Here is a 21439-nt window from a genome sequence, read left to right as displayed (position 1 = left end):
GATATTTCTTCAGCCAGAGAGTGGTGGGCCTGTGGAATTCATTGCTGCGGAGTGCATTGGAGGTCGGGATGCTAAATGTCTTCAAGGCAGAGATTGATAAATTCTTGATGTCACAAGGAATTAAGGGCTACGGGGAGAATGCGGGTAAGTGGAGTTGAAATGCCCATCAGCCATGATTGAATGGCGGAGTGGACTCGATGGGCCGAATGGCCTTACTTCTGCTCCTATGGCTTATGGTCTTAATTTGTTAGGATATCACTTACATCATTGTAATGGATTTGCTGTAGTGGTATTTTTAGAAGCCCTTTAATGAGGTCACATGCAGGAGGTTAGTAAATAAAATTAAAGTTCATGGGACTGGGAGAAATATACCAGTGTGAATTGTGATTGGTTCATAGACAGAAAGCAGAGAGTAGGAATAAACAGATCATTCTCAGGATGGCAGGTTGTTATGAGCAGGATGGTAGAAGAATAAGAACCATGTCTCCACATGCTCACAATATTTATAAATGATTTGGATGTAGGCACCAGCTGAAGTATTTCCAAATTTGCTGACGACATCAGTTGTGAAGAGGATGCAGAGAGGTTTTTGTGAAGATTTGGACAAGCAAAGTGAATGGGATCGAGTATGGCAATGAAATATAATGTGGAAAAACATAAAATTAATACCATTGGTTAAAAAAAAACAGTAAAAGCAGAATATTTCATTAGAAAGTGCTGAAGTCCAAAGGGGACCTGGGTGTCCTCATTCATTAGTCACTTAAAGTTAGCAGATGCAGCAAGCAATTAGGAAGTCCAATGGTATATTGACCATCATCACAAAGGGATTTGAGTGCAGGAGGAAAGATGTCTTTCTGCAATTGTACAGAGCCTTGATGAGTCTAGAGTTGGAGTATTGTTTATAGTTTTGATTCCCTTAGCTAAGGATTGCTACTTATATTTGAAGTGTGACAGAGGTTCATCAGATTAATCACTGAGATGTTGGAATTGTTTTATGAGATGAGATTAAGGAGACTGGGTCGGTATTCCCTAGAAATTTGACGTATGAGGGCTGACCTTACTGAAACTAGAAATTTCTTATAGGGCATTACAGAAAGGGTGTACATAAGATGTTGATTCTAATACGAGGGGCTGTAATGTTAGGAGAAGGGTTAGGCATTGAAGACTGGTGTGAGGAGGGATTTCTTCACCCAGAGTCTGGTGAATGTTTGGAATTCACTATCCCACAGTGCTTGAAATTCATATTCAATCGTTGAGCATGTTCAGGATAGTAATCGCTAGATGTCTGGAAACTAATGACATCGAGACACTTGGAGAGAGTACGGGCAATGGTCTAATTGAATGGTGGAGCAAAATCAATAGAATGCCTACATCAATGGCGTACTTCTGATTCTCTTGTCCTATGTACCTATATTGGGTCTCTGAAGAAACCAAGAAAAGGGAAAAACTTAAATCAATCTCGCTAAACTGCCTACTGCAGATGAATATGTCCATGACAGTATAAATAAGAGTTACCACCAGACAGTCATTGTGGAGTCAAAGTCTTGTCATTACCATGAGGCTGCCCTACATCATTCTGTATGGCTAAATGGACCAAGTTTGATAAGACCTAGCACCTTATATCAGCGCATCCTAGATTCTATGGGTCATTGGCAGCAGCAGAATGACACTCAACCATTTGTAACTTCATGACCTGGTATACCCCATACTCTACCATTACCATCAAGCTGGGATGTCAACCCTGTTTCATTGATGAGTTCAGCTGTACATATCAGAAACTGCATCAGACTTACATAAAAATGAGGTGAAGCTACAACACAGGGCTATGACCATATTGCAATACAATAAATTATCAAGGCTCTTTTGACAGCACCTTCCACAAACCCTACCACCTTTAAGGATAAAGGGAGGAACACATAAGGGGAGGTAAGTTCTTCCCCAAGCTATCCTGATTTAGAATTATATCCTTAACTATTGGCAGGTGAAATTCCTGGAACTCCCTCTATAACCTTGTAGATGTACCTACACAAGGTGAACTGCAGTGGTTCAAGAAGGCAGCTCCTCACCAGGTTCTCAAGAGCCTGATATATTACAATGGGCAATAAATGCTGGCCTAGCCACTGACATCCACACTCTGTAAACAGACACTTAGCTGTGGATTCTGACTTTTCACTTAGGTCACAAAGAAAGTTTGTGCTTCATTTATATTAAAGCAATTTAATCATTTATAGGAAAACAGAAATTGCTGGAGAAACTCAGCGGGTCTGGCAGCACCTGTGGAGAGAAAGCAAAGTTAATGTTTTGGGTCCAGTCACCCTTTTGTTACTGGCTAGGACAAGGTGGTATATATGCTGAAGACAGGGGGATCCAGTGGGGGTTAGGAAGAACAAAATACGTGCAGACAGAACTCAGAGAGGGAGAGAGCGCGAAAGAGAGAGATATTTAGGCAGACAAAGGGATAGATAGTAAGCCAGGGAAAAAGAAAATCTGATAATGGAAACCATGAATAGGTCAAAATGAGTTGGCTGTGCTGAAAGCAGCCTGTCATAACAGTGCTGAGGCAATGGGGTTGGGTAAAGGACATGGAAGCAAGGTGTTCAGGTCCTAAGATTATTGAACACGATATCAGTCCTGAAAGCTGCAAGCTCCTAAGTAGTAAATGAAATGCTGTTTTGCAGCTTACGCTGAATCTCACTGAAATACCGCAGAAGGCCTGAGACAGAAATGTTGGTGGAAAGTATGGTTTTGTGTTGAAGCAGCAGGTAACTGGAAGCTTGAGATCATGTTTGAAGACAGAACATACGTATTCCAGAAAGCCGTCATCTAGTTTGTGTTTTGCATCCACAATGTAGAAGAGACACACTGTGAGCAGCAAATACAGTAGACTAGATTGAGCAAAGTGCAAGTAAATTGTAGGAATGTATATCTAGGGCCTTGGATAGTGAGGAGAGAGCAAGTAAACATTCTGTGACTGCATGAGAAGGTGCTGTGGGAGGTGTTGGAGGGTGTTAGGAGTGGAGGATAGGTGGACCAGGTGTCCCAGAAGGAACAGTCCCTGCGAAATGCTGACAAGGAATGAGAAGGGAATATGTGTCTGGTTAATAATTTGTACTTTCTGCTTACTTGCTTTCCTGCTTTAACCTTGCCCATTTCCCACATGAACAGTCTGAGTAAAGTTGTTTCTTTATTAGTGGTTTGTGAGCAATATTTATTCCCATTGCAATTCAGTACCCTCCATGTATTGATCACTGATTGGCTAAATTAACTCCAGTACATAAACTCAAAGCAGCCAACAAACAAAGAAGTCCTTTGTTCCAGCAGCAGATGTGTTTGATCTTCAGCGCTGAATGTCGTGTGTGCTAACTTACTACTAATTAATTCCTATTGTGCAAAATTGCTCAAATGCACACTTCACCCACATATTGCTAGCCCCTTTAATATCATTGGGAGGGACAAGAGGTGATTTTTTTATTCATTCATGGGATATGGGTATCAGTTCTGCAACGGAGTCAAGCTACAGGAGGGTTTGAGCATATAGCCAAACTCATCTGCAGTTGACCACACAACAAATAGTGCTCTATATTTAAGAGTATTTTGTTATTAATTGGAAGTTGCTGATCTCAATCACTTCCTCCTGGACAATTCCAAGATAGCATCAGCACAGACCTGGCAACAATCACATCCCTAGCCTTAGGCTGAATGGAGGGATTGTAAGAGGGATAAGAGGAAAATATAATTTATATAAAAAAAGAAAAAAAAACATCTTTGTTAATATTCTCAAAATTCTAAATGCCTTGCATGAAATATCCACTTCTGATCGTTATCTATTAATGCATGTTGTGTCATTTATTTAAGTTTTTGTGATTTAGTTTATACCCTAAACAGTAACTTGAAAAATTTTCATTTATATGTTGCTACAATAATTTTCAAGTTTTATGTGTGTCTCCTAAACTGCTCATTTCTCTCTGGTGTTAGGTGTATGACCTGGCAAATCCTGCAGAATTCCTAAACAGTACCCCAGGCTGTGCAGTGACGGATGGAGTTTGCCGTAGTGCTGGGACATACTCTTGTGGTATTCATGGCAAGTGTTTAGGAGAATGGGGTTCCTTCAGCTGTGACTGTAAACCAGGCTATACCGGATATAAGTGTGACAAAGGTAATGACAGATCTTGGAATATCACGATTGATTGCCAAAATATTTTTCCTTTTGCCAGTTTCCTTTGCTTCAATAATTTCTTCTGAAACTAATTACCCACTTTTCCATATGACCATAAGAAATAGGAACATGAGGAGACCTTTCAGCCTCTTGAGCCTTCTCTGGTATTGAGTTGGATGATGGCTGATCCAACTGAGTGCAGATGGACATTTGGAGTGAGAGAAAATAAGTAAAATGCTTTTTCAATAATGCTACATTTTCCCCATGCACTGCATATTAAAATATTATGTGAAAAGCTTTATAATGGTGCAATGGCTGAGCATCAGAGACATTTGATGCAAAACCAAACATTACCATGCAGTTTTAGTAGCATCAAGTTATTCATTATGCTCATGTGCGTATTAGGACAGAACGCCCCTGGTGCTCACCTTCCACCCTACCAACCTTCGCATAAACCGTATCATCCGCCGACATTTCCGCCATCTCCAAACGGACCCTACCACCAGGGATATATTTCCCTCCCCACCCCTTTCCGCAAAGACTGTTCTCTCTGTGACTACCTGGTCAGGTCAACGCCCCCCAACAATCCACCCTCCCTTCCTGGTACCCTCCCCTGCCACCGCAGGAATTGCAAAACCTGCACCCAAACCTCCCCCCTCACCTTATTCAAGGCCCCAAAGGAGCCTTCTATATCCATCAAAGTTTCACCTGCACATCCACCAATGTCATTTATTGTATCCGTTGCTCCCGATGCGGTCTCCTCTACACTGGGGAGACTGGATGCCTCCTAACAGAGCGCTTTAGGGAACATCTCAGAGACACCCGCACCAATCAACCCCACCGCCCAGTGGTCCAACATTTCAACTCCCCCTCCCACTCTGCCGAGGACATGCAGATCCTAGGACTCCTCCACCGCCACTCCCTCACCACCCGATGTCTGGAGGAAAAATGCCTTATCTTCCGCCTCGGAACACTTCAACCCCATGGCATCAATGTGGACTTCACCAGTTTCCCCTCCCCCCACCCTACCCCAGTTCCAACCTTCCAGCTCAGCACCATCCTCATGACCTGTCCTACCTGCCAATCTTCCTATCCGCTCCACGCTCCTTTCTGACCTATCACCTTCATCCCCACCCCCATCCACCTATTGTACTCTTTGCTACCTTCTCTCCAGCCCCACCTCCTCCCATTTATCTCTCCACCCTGGAGGCTCCCTGTCTTCAGTCCTGATGAAGGGATTTTGCCTGAAATGTTGATTTTCCTGCTCCTCAGATGCTGCCTGACCGGCTGTGCTTTTCCAACACCACTCTAATCTAGACTCTGATCTCCAGCATCTGCAGTCCTCACTTTTGCCTATTTGTTTGATTGGGCAAACCACAAATTCAAGGAACTCTTGTTGCAAAATAGTTTGATTGATGCTTTCCTTACTGTCACACTAGGCAAGGTGTTGGAGCTTTGACTCAGTGGATACTTGGAACCTCCAAAAACAGGCAGGTTTGTGTTGGGTTGAACATGAAAGTTTGGAATAATCCCAAACCCGAACCCCAAATTTGCCTCGTATCTGTTCACTTCTGGTTCTAACAGAGGAAGGAAAGGGAGAGAAACAGCAAATCTGTGACCAGGAACCACTTTCTGCCCTTCACACAAGCCTCCAAACAAGAATCAGATTCCTTGACCAATGAGGAGAAAGTGACGACTGCAGATGCTGGAGATCAGAGCTGAAAATGTGTTGCTGGAAAAGCGCAGCAGGTCAGGCAGCATCCAAGGAGCAGGAGAATCAACGTTTCGGGCATGAGTCCTTCTTCAGGGGGCTTCCTGAAGAAGGGGTCATGCCCGAAACGTCGATTCTCCTGCTCCTTGGATGCTGCCTGACCTGCTGCGCTTTTCCAGCAACACATTTTCAGCTCCTTGACCAATGAGGCCATAACTGATATCGATGCTTAATAAAAACCTAGTAGTTTGTCCCCTCCAGATGAATTATCCCAGTCTTCTGGCCAATATTTAAACCTCAAGAATTTCTCAATCATAAGCACTTTATAGACACTTTTATGATCATTCTGGACTTTTAAATTTTATTCCCATGCTTACCTGTAGTTTTTTTTAGTCTGTAACAACACTTAAAGTATCTGTACCTAGGTACACTGTACCTAAGATGGCGCGACAGGCAACATTACAAGCTTTTCACTGCACTCATTGAGTGCATGTGACAATAAAGGCTTTTCTATTCTATTCAAACCCAATTTCATTTTTAAAAAAATCAGGTCATTTGCTATTTGTGGGAGTTTTCGGTATTCAGATTAAATGTTGCATTTCCTAAATTAGAACAGGAACTATACTTCTACAGGTGTGCCATCACCTGCAAACTCCTTTCCGATGTCTGTGGTTACTAATGGTGCTATGTAAATGCAAGCCTTTTTTAAAATTTGTTTTTTTTTGTTTCTTCCTTTTTGTGTGGCAACTTGGAGACCAATTGCCCACTCATCCAGCACCTTTTACTGCCATTTTTTTTCTCACAGTTCTGAGTGTTTGTGGAGACATTGCAAGTTTGCAGGGAAATGCTGCAACCCACAAGGACCTGCCTCCCCACAGGCACTTTCTTACCACGAACAGGAAAAACAAGAGAAAAGAGGAGGAAATTGATGTTGGGGCAAGGAACAGCATTAGATTGTTTGATGTGTCCCAATTCTTGCCTATCATCCCAGAACAGTAAAGCAAAATTGAGATCAAATATAACTCCTATCTCAGATTGAGAAAGACGACAATCTTACCTTTGGAGGAGACGTGCAGAGTAACAGCAGATTTTATACTGCTTTGTATTAACACTGCCATCCTGTGGAAAAACCTGGAATTACAGATTTGATGTCAGAATCATTTGTAGAAGAAATAGGAATGAAGACAATTGTGTTATTGAGAAGTGAAGAATTGGACAAATTTTCCTGTTAACTGCAATTACAGTGCAGCTTCAGCTCAATGTGTCATTGCCTTGTTCTCGACCTTCATTTCTGAATTTGGCTGGGGGACAAGAGAATTAGTATTAATTTGGTTCTATTTTCAGTGAGACTTAGGAAGTGACACAGCAGGGAGTGGTGATGGTGGACTGAGATTTGTGGGTGCAGATGTGGATATTAACATCTTCAATATTAGTTTGTGCTATATAGACCATATTACCAGCAATGTTATAAGAATTGAAAGACATAATATATTTTCACATCGCTGGTGGTACCCTTTCACTTTTAAATGATCCCTGGCCACCCATAACAATCCTGTACAATGTGGTGTTGCTAGTCCCCACTCTTACTCAGGTGCATATGATAGGTCTTACGTACATTGAATAATATATTTCAGTGATTTGTGTTTAGTTGCAATACAACTGTGCAGGCTGAGGTGAATACATGGAATGCCTGACATCATTGCTGGAAGTGGTGTTGAGGAGTTTGAAGAATGTTCAATTTTCTAATATCTAAGGAGAAACTTCCATATAAACTGAAATGGCCTTGCTATGGTGACAGAGCAGACTGAGGTTAATGATCTCCCTCTTGCTTTGTAATCTTAAACTGATTGCATTCACCCTTGTGAAACTTGAAAGGGTTTAGAAAAGAATTACAAGGATGTTGCCAGGATCTGAGCTACAGGGAGAGGCTGAACAGGCTGGGGCTGTTTTCCCTGGAGCGTTGGAGGCTGAGGGGTGACTTTATAGACGTTTACAAAATAATGAGGGGCATGGATCGGATAAATAGACAAAGTCTTTTCTTTGGGATTGGGGAGTCCAGAAGGTTTAGGGTTAGAGGGGAAAGATATAAAAGAGACTTAAGGGGCAACTTTTTCACACAGAGGGTGGTACGTGTATGGAATGAGCTGCCAGAGGATGTGGTGGAGGCTGGTATAATTGCAACATTTAAGAGGCATTTGGATGGGTATATGAATAGAAATGGTTTGGAGGGATATGGGCTGGGTGCTTGCAAGTGGGACTAGATTGGGTTGGGATATCTGGTCGGCATGGATGGGTTGGACCGAAGGGTCTGTTTCCATGCTGTACATCTTTATGACTCTAATAATTGGTAAGAGGAGGCCAGCTGCCTTCCCATGTAGAGAGGAGGAACCCTGGAGTAAGCCATCTTTGCATCACTATATTACTTCCTCCAATTTTAAACCTGAAAATGCTGTCATCAATTTTAATGAGTGGAAACTTGGATACACTGCGAATTGATTGCAGTGACTATGATATCCCATTTTCTGACCACCATCTAAGCTGATGTGAGCTGCTCAGAAGATAAAACAGAAGAAGAATAAATGTCAAACTGTATTTGCTTTATCTGGATTTCTTCCTTTTGTCGATTTTTCCATGGCATTGAGTGGGACATTGTCATAAGCACCAACAGCCCTCTGTTACCTCACTCAAGTGAATGATTTGCTGTCATCCTGTTTGTTAGTCTGTAAAAAATATGTCTCAAAAACCAATGGATAGATTTCAACTGGTGCACATTTACCATCTGACCCAAGGAAGAACTGATTAGAATTTATAAGTGATGCAGATCTGGAACTACATCCTGGAATATTCCAAAGGATCCATTACATCTGAGAGATAGTGTGAATTTATTTTTTGTTGAGAATGTTGTTGATTGTTGTGGTTGTCTCAACTGCAGTAGTGGAATTTGTCACAGCTGTTAGAATTTGAGCAGAAGTTTCAGAGCAGATTGTTGAATTTGGATTGATATGAATGTTCCTCAATAAGATGGAAGCTCTTAATAAAAAGATTTTGTTTGGCTTTGTAATTACAGGATATCAAAATAAGCAAGAAAATGCCTCAAAGGACAGTTGTATAATTGTAATAAACAGCAATGACTAAATCTATTTAATTGTTTTTTCTGTTTCCAAAAGTAGTAGATTATGTTTTTTATCCATATGTAAAGGACTATGTAATATTGATAGTAAGGGCTATTTCTCATTTCTTATGAGGAAAGTCCCTACACATCCAGAATGCTGTCATTATACAAAATTTGTATTCTCCCTGGAACAGTAGGAATACTTGATTTTAATTCTATTGGCACATTTTATAGGGAAAAACAAATCTCAGGTAGTAGTGCATATCTCTTACAATGTAGTTTAACATTGAGTTAACACAGTGTAGTAGAAATATGCAATCCACTAATTGCCCTCTTCACATGCTATAAGAATTTTTAAAATTTAAATTAAATGTAAAAAGACAATGAGTGTTATTCAGTTAACCGAGATTTATTCTTTGTGCTGTAATTACTTAGATTTTGAATAGCTCTTCATCTTTTGTTTTGCCCATAGCTTTGCCTGAATGGTCCTTTGAAAAGGACAGTCTGATTCAGTACCAGCAGAAAGGAGCACTTAGCACTCGCAGAACACAAGTGCAGCTGATGCTTCGTACCCGACATCCCAACTGTTCACTCTTCAGTCTAGCATCTAAGGACACCAGTGAATACATTATATTGGAGGTAGCAATGAAATGTTTTGTTCAAAACTTGCATGCATCGGCTATACACCAGCCATAGCTTTTCCCAGAATTTAGCTTTAAAACTATCAGGCTTTGTGATGCAATCAGAACCTCTCAGTAACGTTTTAGGCATGCTACCATGTAACTTTATAATAGTATCCAAATTTTCATGTGAATTCATGCATCATCTCAGGAACGTGTTTAGGACATTCTATCACATAATTCTTTGGAGACTCTAAATGAAGACAAAAATATAAGATGGAATTTGATGTGGGGAAGTTTAAAGTCATCGATTTTACATCTGAATACAAAAACTGAACTTTCTTTTAACTGCGGGAGACTAGGGACTGTGAAAACAACATAAAAATTTGTGTTCAAATACACAAATAGCTAAAAGCTAATGCAGTGGTATAAAAAGTCATTAAGAAAGCAAATATTAGCCTTTATCTCAAAAGAATGGATGCAAAACAGTAAACCTTTTATTAACTAGCATCTATGGTTGATCAAGAGACCCATGTAATCAATATAAAACACACACACTAAGTAATAGAAATGTAATGCAGGGGATAAACACATCATTGTTATACTTTATTTATAGCATAACTCACTTAAATAATGAAGCAACTTTGCCTTAAATCAAACTTACTGGCAGAGGTTCTCTCCACAGATGCTGCCAGACCTCCTGAGCTTTCTGTTTTTATTTCACATTTCCAGCAGCTGGAGTATTTCTCTTCTATTTATTGACTTTGGTGAGGGCAGAGGTTGATGCAGGGGCTACAGGCTAGGTTCCCTGTAATGATAGCACGATTTGAAGGTTTACGTCATGAGTACATGGCGCATAAACATGGCTTATATTTCCTTCAGTTTATAAGATTTAGGGGGAAGCTTAGCTGAAGTCTGAAAATAATAAAAAGAATTGTTAGGTTAGATGCAGCTAAGTTCTTTCCTGTGATAGGGAATCCAGAACAATTGTATATATTTGGTCCTGTTAACTGCAAAAAGCTGGTCCTGTTAAGTTTCTTATCAGCGGTAATCTTGAGGTAATTGTTGGTAAGATTATTAAAAATTTCAAATGTTTCTTCTCTTTTATGTTTTTTTTTTCTGTGAGTTAGATTACTGGTGGATATTTTGGGATCCGTGTCAACCTTGGTGATTGGGAACATTCATTGAAACTGCAAACAATGCGTGTGGACAACGGCCAGTGGTCCCTCCTAAACATGGATCGACATGACAATGAATTTACATTACACCTTAACGATGGAGGGGGAGCCCATCAGGTGACAGCTTCTCTTGGCATCCACAGAGAAATAGTCATCAATCCTTCAAGTCTGGTGCTGGGTAAAAGCCTTCTGGAGCATTCACCAAATTATTTCCAAGGTACAACATAATACACAATACTGGATCAAGATTACAGATTGTTTAAAAGCTGCTCTGGAGCAAGATGTTGTATATAGCTGCAGAAACATCCACAATAGTCCAGAATCAAATAGGGATCAAAACTATGATGGGGCTGGTGAGATTTGGGGCAGAATTGAATGTGAAGTCTGACAAGGCCCATCTTGATATCAGGAGCATCACCTTCCATCTTTTATGCTTTTGACCAGGGGCAAGGTGGGTTTCTCAGCAGACAGCAGTGACTTGACATTTAAGGGTAGTTGCTGCTTGTTAGTGACCCAACTCACCTCATTAATGTTCAGCTTTCTATCTCACCAAATATGCCGAACAAGCTTGATGCCGGGAAAGCTGATCATGGAAACCGAAGTGGCTACTGACAAATTCAGATGCCTCTTGGTCTGAAGGACCTCCATGTTGCTTAGGACCAAGCATATCTCAGGCCACGATGCATAGGCACCAGATGCACCACCTCTCGTTCACAGACATTGGCATCTGACATTTGCCAACCCCTCATGACCATCGTGGCTCATCTCTGATACACTTACAGACAGCTTAGGAAACACTGACTTGCATTGCTGAGTGCACTGGCAAATAGCATTGACAATCTTTTGCAGGGACACCTCACGTGTATGACAGGGACCTAGTTCATAGATTGGTCCAAGCCGCATCTCAGGCTGGCTTGCTTGCTATCTTAGTGTTCACTAACATCGCTGTAAGGTCACAAAACAAGGCAAGCTCTCAGTCAATGGTGTGGATATGTTGTTATATGGCACTGTGCTATGTCAGTCTCACTGCAGTACTATGTCAGACACAATGCATGTGCAGTCAGTAGGCAACCTTGTGATGTAGAGGGTCAGAGGTTCAGAGGGGCTGGGGTTCTGGTGGGGTGAGGTGGAAGGCCTGTCCTAAGTGGAGACTTCTGAGCTGGCTGTCTGGGGTTCTCCCTCTGCCCTGGGTGCATCCTGGCACCATCCTGTCTCCTTGTGAGCATAGGGCACCTGGAGTGCATGCCAGGGTCTCTGTTTCCCTGCTAACATGCCTTCATGCCAAAGGACCAACATTTTGGATTTTGGAGAGTATGCAGCTCTCCAGCAGCCTCTGAGGCTCTCCATGGCAGCCAGACAGTCACCTGGTTCCCTGCACTACTGCAGTGGCATTGCCTCCCACATACCTCTCTGCTGCTCCTGTTCCTTCCCTGTGCATGTGGATGAAGTCACTGATTGCTCACTCCAGTGGGTCCTCTCCTCCCTGGGGCTGAACTGATGTCTCGTCTCTGGCAGTTCTCCAAATTTCAGCAACTTGGAGTGTTTCTCTCCCCTGGCCAACTGGGAGCTGTTGCAGTGAGTTACTCCCCAGATTGTGTTTTCCCCATCCCCCAAACACACACACATTCACATTCACACACAGACAGACACACACTCACTCATTCACATTCACACACACATACTCTCACATACACATGGAAACACTCTCTCACACAGACTCACTCTCACACTCACACACTCTCTTTTCACACACACAAACACACTCTCTCTCACACACACACTCTCTCAGACACACACCACATTCACACTCACATACAGACACACTCACTCGCATTCACACACACTCTCTCAGAACACACTCACTCACATTCACACACGTACCCATATTCTCCCACACACAATCTCCCACACACACCAACACTCTCTCACACATACACATTCACACTCACAGACAAAAACACACACACGCTCTCACAGACACACACACACACACTCTCTCTCTCTCTCACACTCTCTCTCTCTCTCTCTCTCCTCTTTCCCTCTTCTCTCTCTCCAACACTACTGATCCCTCCGAAATGTCAGTCCCTGAGTTGGTGCTGGGGTGGGAGTGAAGGAGCCTGCCTTGCCAACACCTCTCTGTGCTCTTGTTGCTTTTATGCTCAGAGATTGTGGAGGTGGTTTCTGAGAGAACTGTTCATTTCACCTCTGATGTAATGGAGATGTGGCAGTACCTGCAAAATGCTGAGAGAGTGAAAGCATCCTGGTTAGTGGTTAGCAGAGCTTTGCAAAGAATGACACTGACAGCGGGGTTCTTATTTGGTTGGTGAGATATAAGTTTATCTGCCTTAAACTTCTTTTTACCTTAACGTTCTGGCATCGCCTAGGAGTGGTCCTGGACTTCTGTGTGGGCCAGGATTCTGTCCTTTTGTGAGGCTGTAGAGCCTAAGATTGGGTACACTCCCAGACCTTTATGGGCTCCCTTTGCTCTGTTATATGCTGTCTTCTCCGGCAGTGACAGAAAAGGAGAAATTGAATGAGATAAAAGTGGATAATGCAGCCATCAGTGCTGGTGCTGGTGCAGGTGGGTGAATCCTGAGCAAATGTGTAAGCAGTGTAGAGACCATTAAGGGTTAGTTGGCTAGGAGTTGTGAGGGTGCGACCAGTGATGATGGGATACGTGTGAGTGACAGAAGATGCTGCAGGGAGCAGCGAGAGTGGCACAGCATGAGCCTTGTTGGGAGAAGGATGCAACAGCAGAAATGCGTGTGACACAGCAGAAAGAAGAACATGGCACTGACCCTGGAGCAGCAGAAAATATCATTGACCTTCTTACGGTATGGCTGGCGATTGTAGAGTGGGGCACCAACTCAGGTGGCGACATCTATGTTCCTGTCAGCGAACTGTGATGCCATTTTCTCCTTTTCTGGTAACTTCTGGAAATATTCTTGACAAAGCAGGGCAGTTCCAGTATTTCATTGCTAGGGTGGGCACACAGTAGCCTTTTAAAGATGGCATGAGAGCAAGTGCTGCCAGTCATTTGTTGGCATCCAGTGATTTATTTTATTTATTTTCTATACTTATTCTATTCAATATATCATGCTTCTCCTTTTTAACTATAATGTAAGCATCAACCTCTTCTTCAATGGAACAATATATTCATTAAAAACCATACCTAAACCTACACCAGTTACGTTCTTTGGTTTCCAATAAGCCATTTTCTTTGCTGAGCTATCATCTTGATCTTTATGTTTTAATAAGCTCTGGGCTTTTCTTGATTTTATTTGCCAAAAATGTTTTGTCCTCTCTTTGCCTTCCTAATTTCCATTTTGAATTCTGCTCTGTTCTTTCTATGCTCCTTTAAGTATAAGCACTTAGTATCTGCCTTAAACTTCTTTTTACCTTAACGTTCCCTGTATGTAACTTTGTACCTAACGTTCTTTGGAATTGGGAATGTATTTTTCTTAACAGGAATAAATTTTTTTCCTGAATTCTGTCTGAATCCTCCCACTTATCTGATGCTGACTTAGCATCACATAATTGTTTCAACTTCATTTTTGCTGTATCATGTCTCAGCTTCCTAAATTTGATCTTTCACCACTTGATGATTTGGTCTGCCTTTGTCCTTTTCTATACTGAAATACAGTCACTGGTACCAAAGTGCTCTTCCACTGATGTCCCTTCTAGTACCCAACTTCATTTCCTAAAACTATGTCCAACAGTAATCATCTGTTATGCATTTTGTCCAAAATTTTCATCTCAGGCCAGAGAAGTGTGAGTTTCTGAAATGTGATCCTGCCTCTGAACTGCATGGACACCACATCCTGTCTCTGAGAAACATGGCTGGGGAAATCTTGGATTCCTTGAACCACAATTCAAAGCAGAAGGAGTGCATTGCCGAGGTGGACACATTAGAAGGTTGACATTTCTCAGGGACAGTAGCTCAACCCTCACCTTCCCAACTTCCCTTTTTATTTTATGTTTAACTGCTGGTGACTGGTTTTGACAGTGAAGGCAGTTTTTCATTGGGATGGATAGAACGTTAATGGTTGACTCACTTTGGATCAATCGTAAGGGCAGAGCCCCAGCAGCAGGAAACTATCCCCTTAATTAATGAGTAAAGTGAAGTAATATACATTGAAAATGAGCTGATTAACAATTGAGAAGAAATGGTATTCATTAACAGGATGAGTGTGTTGCTGGCTGGGTCACCTTTATTGCCTATCCCTTGTTGTCCTTAAAAAGGTGGTGGTGATGATGAGCTGTTTCCTTGAACAGCTGCAGTCTATGTGCTGTAAGTAGACCCATAATATTGAACAAAGGATGCTAAGGTTTTTAAGTAGCTGATCTAAAAACTGTTTGATTTTATTGCATACATATTAAATCATGGCTGAAATGTTTAGTGAGAAAGCTAAACACTTGTGTCTTTGCTTGAATTTAGGCTGCATGCGTGATGTTCGACTAAATGGTCATCTCTTACCACTGGATGGAACAAATACAATGTTAACTGCTACCCTTGAACGACAGGGTATAACAGTTGGCTGCCACTCAGATGCCTGTAGCAGCAGGCCCTGCTCTGTTCCATTTTATTGTGTGGATTTATGGAGAAAATATGAGTGCAGGTACAAGATTGCAAACACTTTGTAAACACTAATGTATTGTGCAATGAATCTCCAGTTATTAAGCAAAAAGTGGATGGTGGAGAACTAAAATAAAAATAAAGCAGGGCTGACAGCGCTCTTTGAAGAAGAGTCTTATTGCACTCAAAACATTAAACAGTTTTTTACTTTCGACAGATGTTCCCAGAGCGGAGGAGTTTCTCTAACACTTCCTGTTTTGACACTAGTAACCAAAGTTGGGTTACGTCTGGTGGTTTCATTCCGCCTGCACTGATCACATACTCCTGCTTTTAAAGAACCAATGTAACAGCTTATTATTGTACTGACACCACGTGCCAGTTAGAAACTGAACAAACTCTTCATAATCCACTTGAATGATCCTTGATAGTTAAACAGTCTTTCTTCCCTTAACACCTATACTTTCAAATGAAAGAAAACGTTTAAAATGTTTTGATGCGCATAAGCTTAATCTCCTGAGCTTGCTCACAGTAACATCCTGGAAATTAAACACTAATTCTTGGAAACTCCAACCTGGAGGGTTAGTAGTTCCATTAATCATAAACAGCATTAATGCACAGTGCTCAGCAATAGCGAATCTGGAGTTTCACTATTTAAATCCAGTCAATTAACTACTTGAAAATATACAAATATTGTGACCTTACTGCTTTTTTTTATACTTTCCAGTCATGTTAAATCTACAGTCATATTTGTAATCATCATACAAAATACTGAGAAAAGAAACAGCATGATACAGTTATTATGGTCAAATAAATATTCACAGTCTGCAGTCATAGTTTCCCAGCTGGTGACTTGCTGATTTGTACTTGCCATCAAGATGCCAATTATGGACAGACTTTTTCCTACAGGAAGCAAAAGTTGGGAGAAGAATTGCTTTCTTGTGTTTGATTCAAAGGCAGCATTATCAAAATAAGCGTGAGGGAGAAATGGGAAAACTGAGACAAAAATATGCTTAATTCTCTTCTGAAAGGTTTTCATTCTTGTCCATGTCTAATGCAGGTGTCCAAGTGGTCAAGTGTTGGTGATTAGTAATGGTACAGGCGTTGAACACTGTGCAATGTTGCCGTGTGGAGCATGGACATGTCGGAACGGGGGCACATGTGTTGCTCAAACACTGGATATGTTTGTCTGCCATTGCAAAGAAGGTTACAAAGGACAGCAGTGTGAGATCAGCATGGTGACTTCAGGAATTCCAGCAGTGCTGAACATCAACTCTATCCTAGCTGTCAGCACGTGCCTCCTCCTCTTATTAGGTAGCTCATTAGTTATTACCAGCATGCTCCTGCTCTAACCAAAGTTGTCTCATTTGGCATCTTTGCTGATGTCATATGACATCACATAATTTCTCAATATGCACTAATTATACGTCTGTCTGCTGTTACCTTTGTGTTAAACTTTCAAGAGCCAGATTCATTTGTATTCCTTGAAGTGTTCATCTATGCTATTATGATTCCAGCTGATGTAGTTACTGAACAAATCTGATCCAAGTCTGAAACTTGGGGCTTGATAGATCATATTTTGTTTTGTTTTGGTTGTAACACTGAAACATAAGCACACAATGCTATAGGTTTTTTTTTAAAACAACAAAAGTTCATTAACAAAAAAAATGAAGGTATGATAGTTTGATTTATTCTATCTTAATACAAATTCAAAGATTTTTAAATACAGTAAAAATATAATCCCATCATCCTATGGCACTCATTTATAAATTGAAAAGAAAAGCAATGGCTTTTTTATAGTACTAAAATGAACACGTGGTATGAGATGCAAAAACATACCTTGCATTGTACATGAAAACACCACTTGTGCAGTGCTCAGAGTCTCTTCTCTAACACCTCAGTTGCTTTACATCACATAATTTCAAATTACAGTGTGGAATTGCAGATAACTTCTTTCTGGTGCTATTATACACCCAAGTTTAAATTTAACCAATTTTAAGAAATATCTTCAGGGTTTTATCCCAACAGTTCTGGACTTGGAACATCACCAACTCTTTACTCTAAACTAATCTAATTTTACCACATCCTTCCTTTCTCAGAAACACTGGTCTATCCTGCCATCTTCAACCAAGAACTTCACAGGTCTGCTGAAAACAGTAGTAAGAATGAAACAAAAACCTCTCTAAGCTTTGATTTGGAGATGCCGGTGTTGGACTGGGGTGTACAAAGTTAAAACTCACAAAACGCCAGGTTATAGTCCAATAGGTTTAATTGGAAGCACTAGCTTTCGGAGCACCGTTCCTTCATCAGGTGGTTGTCAACCACTGGATGAAGGAGCGGCACTCCAAAGGCTAGTGCTTCCAATTAAACTTGTTGGACTATAACTTGGTGTTGTGTGAGTTTTAACTCTCTAAGCTTTGGGTGATTGCTTTAAGCTTACTAAAAGAAAACTCTTCTGATCTTCTAAACAGGAGCTTGTGTATCTTGATTGGTTGTACAATCCTACTAATGTACACAAGATCCTATTAATTCTAAAGCTAGTTTATTTTAAATAAATCACAACCATGCTTCCATGCTCACCATGGAAATAGGAACTGCTGCCTCGTATTGCCATTTTGTGCAGAAATGCCCCAGAGGCAACAAAAGGGCAAACCTCTAAGCATAAGTAATGGTAAATTACTTAACACAATAACACATACAATTCTTGGTTGGGAAAGCAGGCAGGTGATTGACTCTCCAGATGTTACTCAGTAACCATCCATGAGGATGAACATCAGAGTAAGAGTTACTTCATTCACAGTACTACAGCAAACCCAAAGATACTGGATTTTCTAGTAGTGGAGATTCTAAACATGTTAGAATCATTGATACTTACAGCACAAAGGGAGGCCATTCAACACTTTTTTTTATTTGCTCATGGGAAGCAAGCACTGCTGGCAATTCCAGTATCTTTGGCTAATGCTGAATAGCTGATGAGAAGGTGCTGGTAAGTTTTGAGCTAATGCAATCTACATGATGTGAGAATGTCCAAAGATTGTGGCTATGTTGGCATTCAGGTAACACAAACCATAAACAAACCCACAATCCTGCCCTACTCAAATATATTGATACTCTGTCAGGTTCTCTATTCTTCCAATTACTTTGCATTGTTTGTCTAATGTACTTAAAGGGAATTTCAGTGTAACATTGAATAGAAATGAAATATTTATACTAGAAGAGGGCATCTGCAAACAATATTGATTTTCCATCTGACATTTTCCACTTAAGTAAAGAAACCCATAACTGAACTTATGCTAACTGCTAGAGAAATTTGTTTGTGCTTTATCTGTCTAATTTGTGATTTTCAGGACTGCCTTCCCTCATCCCAAACTGAATTATCCAATTGAAAACTGGTGTCTGTTTGTTCACAGTAGAGGGGTTATATCTGACTCCACATATTGAAGAATGAGTTTGTTTTGAGATGGTGTAGTAGAGACTGAGCTAGATTTTGCAATTATGATTATTTTAACATACCATCACTAACTCAATTACTTTATCAAGGTTAACAATGTTAATTGAATAATAGACACTACTGCAGCCTTTTTCTCTGAGTAATGGTATACTATTTACAGAGATGGAGTTAATTTTATGGGTGCGAAATCTTAAACATGATCCTGTCACAACTTTATCTCTGCTGTTTCAGTTCTGGTAATTGGCTTCAGTGTATGGGGCATGTGTGGAAAAACCAAATTCCAGAAAGGAGGAGTTTATCACATACCTGTTGAGCATGAAAGTTGGGAGGATGTACGGGAAAATATTCTAAATTATGATGAAGAAGGAGGTGGAGAAGAAGACCAGGTATGCAAGGTTGTTTAACCTTTCTTCTACAAACAGTTAGAATTAAATGTCTGGGCTGCTTTTTTTTTGCTCTGCTTTGCAAAATGCTGCTGAAGTGCCTAGTTTTGCTGTGCTTTCAGCTCAGGATCTAAAATTATAATCGGCCCAAACTGAAGGAATAAAGTTTCCTCTCTGAGCTGGGTTCAAGCATCTTATGTATCAGCAACTGAAAGTAACCAGTTTCACTTTTTTGTTGGAGATGGATAATACAAAGTACAAATAGTGTCCAAACTCAGTCACTTTCACTTTCTAGAAGGACAAGGCATAAGAAGTATTGCCTTTAAAACCAACTTCAACAGTGTCAACAAAGTGTGCCCAGTGGCGAAGAGATGCCAGCTGGGCATATACTCACTCTTTCTTCATTATTGATGATGCTAATATTTCCTAACTGATAGTCCATGTGGTGAAAGCACACCTGGTATTCTGTCGTGGTTCAGGGAGGCAGCTCATCACCAACTTTTCAAGGGTATTTAGGAATAGATAATCCCTGGATGATCGCAGTCCTGCAAGGACTGGCCTTGCTAGTACCACTGGTTTGCTCTCGCTGATTGATTCTGAGAATTGAATTGTATTAGCTTTATTGCCATATGTACGTAAATGAGTACAGTGAAAAGTTTACAGTCATCGCATTACAGAACCATCTTAGGTACAAATTCTTAGGAAACAAAAAAAAATTAGAAAAGTAAAGAAATAAATAGTCCAGCGTTACAGGTCATAGGAATGAATTAGAAAAATAAACAAGTAAAAAGTTCAGAAGAACGTCTTTCTGACCCAGTCCATGCCGGATCTAGCCTCAAGGGAGACCTGCATCACCCCACCGCTGCCTGCACTGGACCAACCCAATGTGGGATTTGCCCCATTGCACGGAGCTCGTCTTTGCTGCTGGGCACACTTTGCCGACACTGTTGAACCCACACTCGGCCCGCAACCAAGAAACCCTGGCTCTGCTGCCAGACCAGGCCACCACCCAGCCGCTTCGGCTACAGATGTTACCTTGCTGGTGCCGCCATCTTAAAGAGTCCTGCTGCTACCGGCACCGCCGTCCCCGATCACTGGAAGAGCTTTCTTCTGCTGCTGCTGCCGCTGGCCCCAAATGCTAGGAGAATGTTCTTGCAGCTGCTGCCACTGTCTCTCAATCGCAGGAGAACATACCCATTGCTGCTGCCAGAATGAATCATTTTGATTGTTCAATGTTAATTAGTTCCAACTTCATCTGCATAAAAGTCACCAACAAACTGATAAAGGGTTTATGCCTGAAATGTGGACTCTCCTTCTCCTTGGATGCTGCCTGACCTGCTGTGCTTTTTCAGTGCCACACTTTTCGACACTGACTCTGCAGCATCTACGGTCCTAACTTTCACCTAGAAACTAAAGTCAGCTAAGAGTATGATCTTATCTTCTGGCAGAACCAGTTCATTCTGAACATGTTTTGAAATCCTTGAGCAACCTGGTGTGGTACTTCTACCTATGTTGTTGGATAAACAGTATGCCCAGTTAACTTTTCCAATGTTTTTGTTGTGTACTTTAAATCAAGGGTGTGTTTTGCAATATATTTAGGATTGAATAGCCTTAACTGTGCCAGTCAAAGTCTGGCACTATTAGCAATGAGAGAGGTGAGACAATTAGCACAGGGAAATTTTGCTGGATCCCTGAAATTCAATGTTAAATATTTTCATTCTCTCATTGCTACCAGTTAACTTGACTGGTTGCTTCTTGACTGACTTAATGAATTTAATTGCTACCTGACGCTGGTATAAGGACACAGGCCAATTCCCTTGCCTTGTCTGTATAAAACCAGGAATGGTGGGTTTAATAGTGTGGGGGAGGGAGGAGTTGGAGAACTGATTGTGGAAGTCTCAAGAAGGTCAGTAAAAAGGTTCTGAATGAAGGGAGAAGACCAAAAGTTACCTTTTCTTCCCTTGTTCTGTCTTGGTGTGTGATACAGCTAATGTCAATACAGCACAGAACAGGCCCTTCGGCCCACGATGTTGTGCCGAACATTTGTCCTAGCTTAAGCACCCATCCATGTACCTATCCAATTGCCACTTAAAGGTCACCAAAGATTCTGATTCTACCACTCCCAAGGCAGCGCATTCCATGCTCCCACCACTCTCTGGGTAAAGAACCCACCCCTGACATCTCCCCTATACCTTCCACCCTTCACCTTAAATTTATGTCCCCTTGTAACACTCTGTTGTACCCAGGGAAAAAGT

General features: G+C 41.2%; 1 protein-coding gene across 1 annotated transcript in view; it reads left to right on the top strand.

The window, feature by feature from the left end:
* The window catches only part of si:dkey-22o22.2 (neural-cadherin), a 246362-nt gene that overhangs the window by 205076 nt on the left and 19847 nt on the right, over positions 1-21439 (top strand). Inside the window, exons 27-32 of the mRNA XM_043688104.1 lie at positions 3976-4156; positions 9452-9618; positions 10730-10994; positions 15216-15396; positions 16411-16664; positions 19033-19187. Of these exons, the coding sequence (XP_043544039.1) occupies positions 3976-4156; positions 9452-9618; positions 10730-10994; positions 15216-15396; positions 16411-16664; positions 19033-19187 (1203 nt within the window). The remainder of the gene's footprint in view (positions 1-3975; positions 4157-9451; positions 9619-10729; positions 10995-15215; positions 15397-16410; positions 16665-19032; positions 19188-21439) is intronic.

This window comes from Chiloscyllium plagiosum, chromosome 4 (assembly GCF_004010195.1).
Source record: "Chiloscyllium plagiosum isolate BGI_BamShark_2017 chromosome 4, ASM401019v2, whole genome shotgun sequence".
Lineage (NCBI taxonomy): Eukaryota > Metazoa > Chordata > Chondrichthyes > Orectolobiformes > Hemiscylliidae > Chiloscyllium > Chiloscyllium plagiosum.
This window is presented reverse-complemented; position numbering and strand designations above follow the sequence as displayed.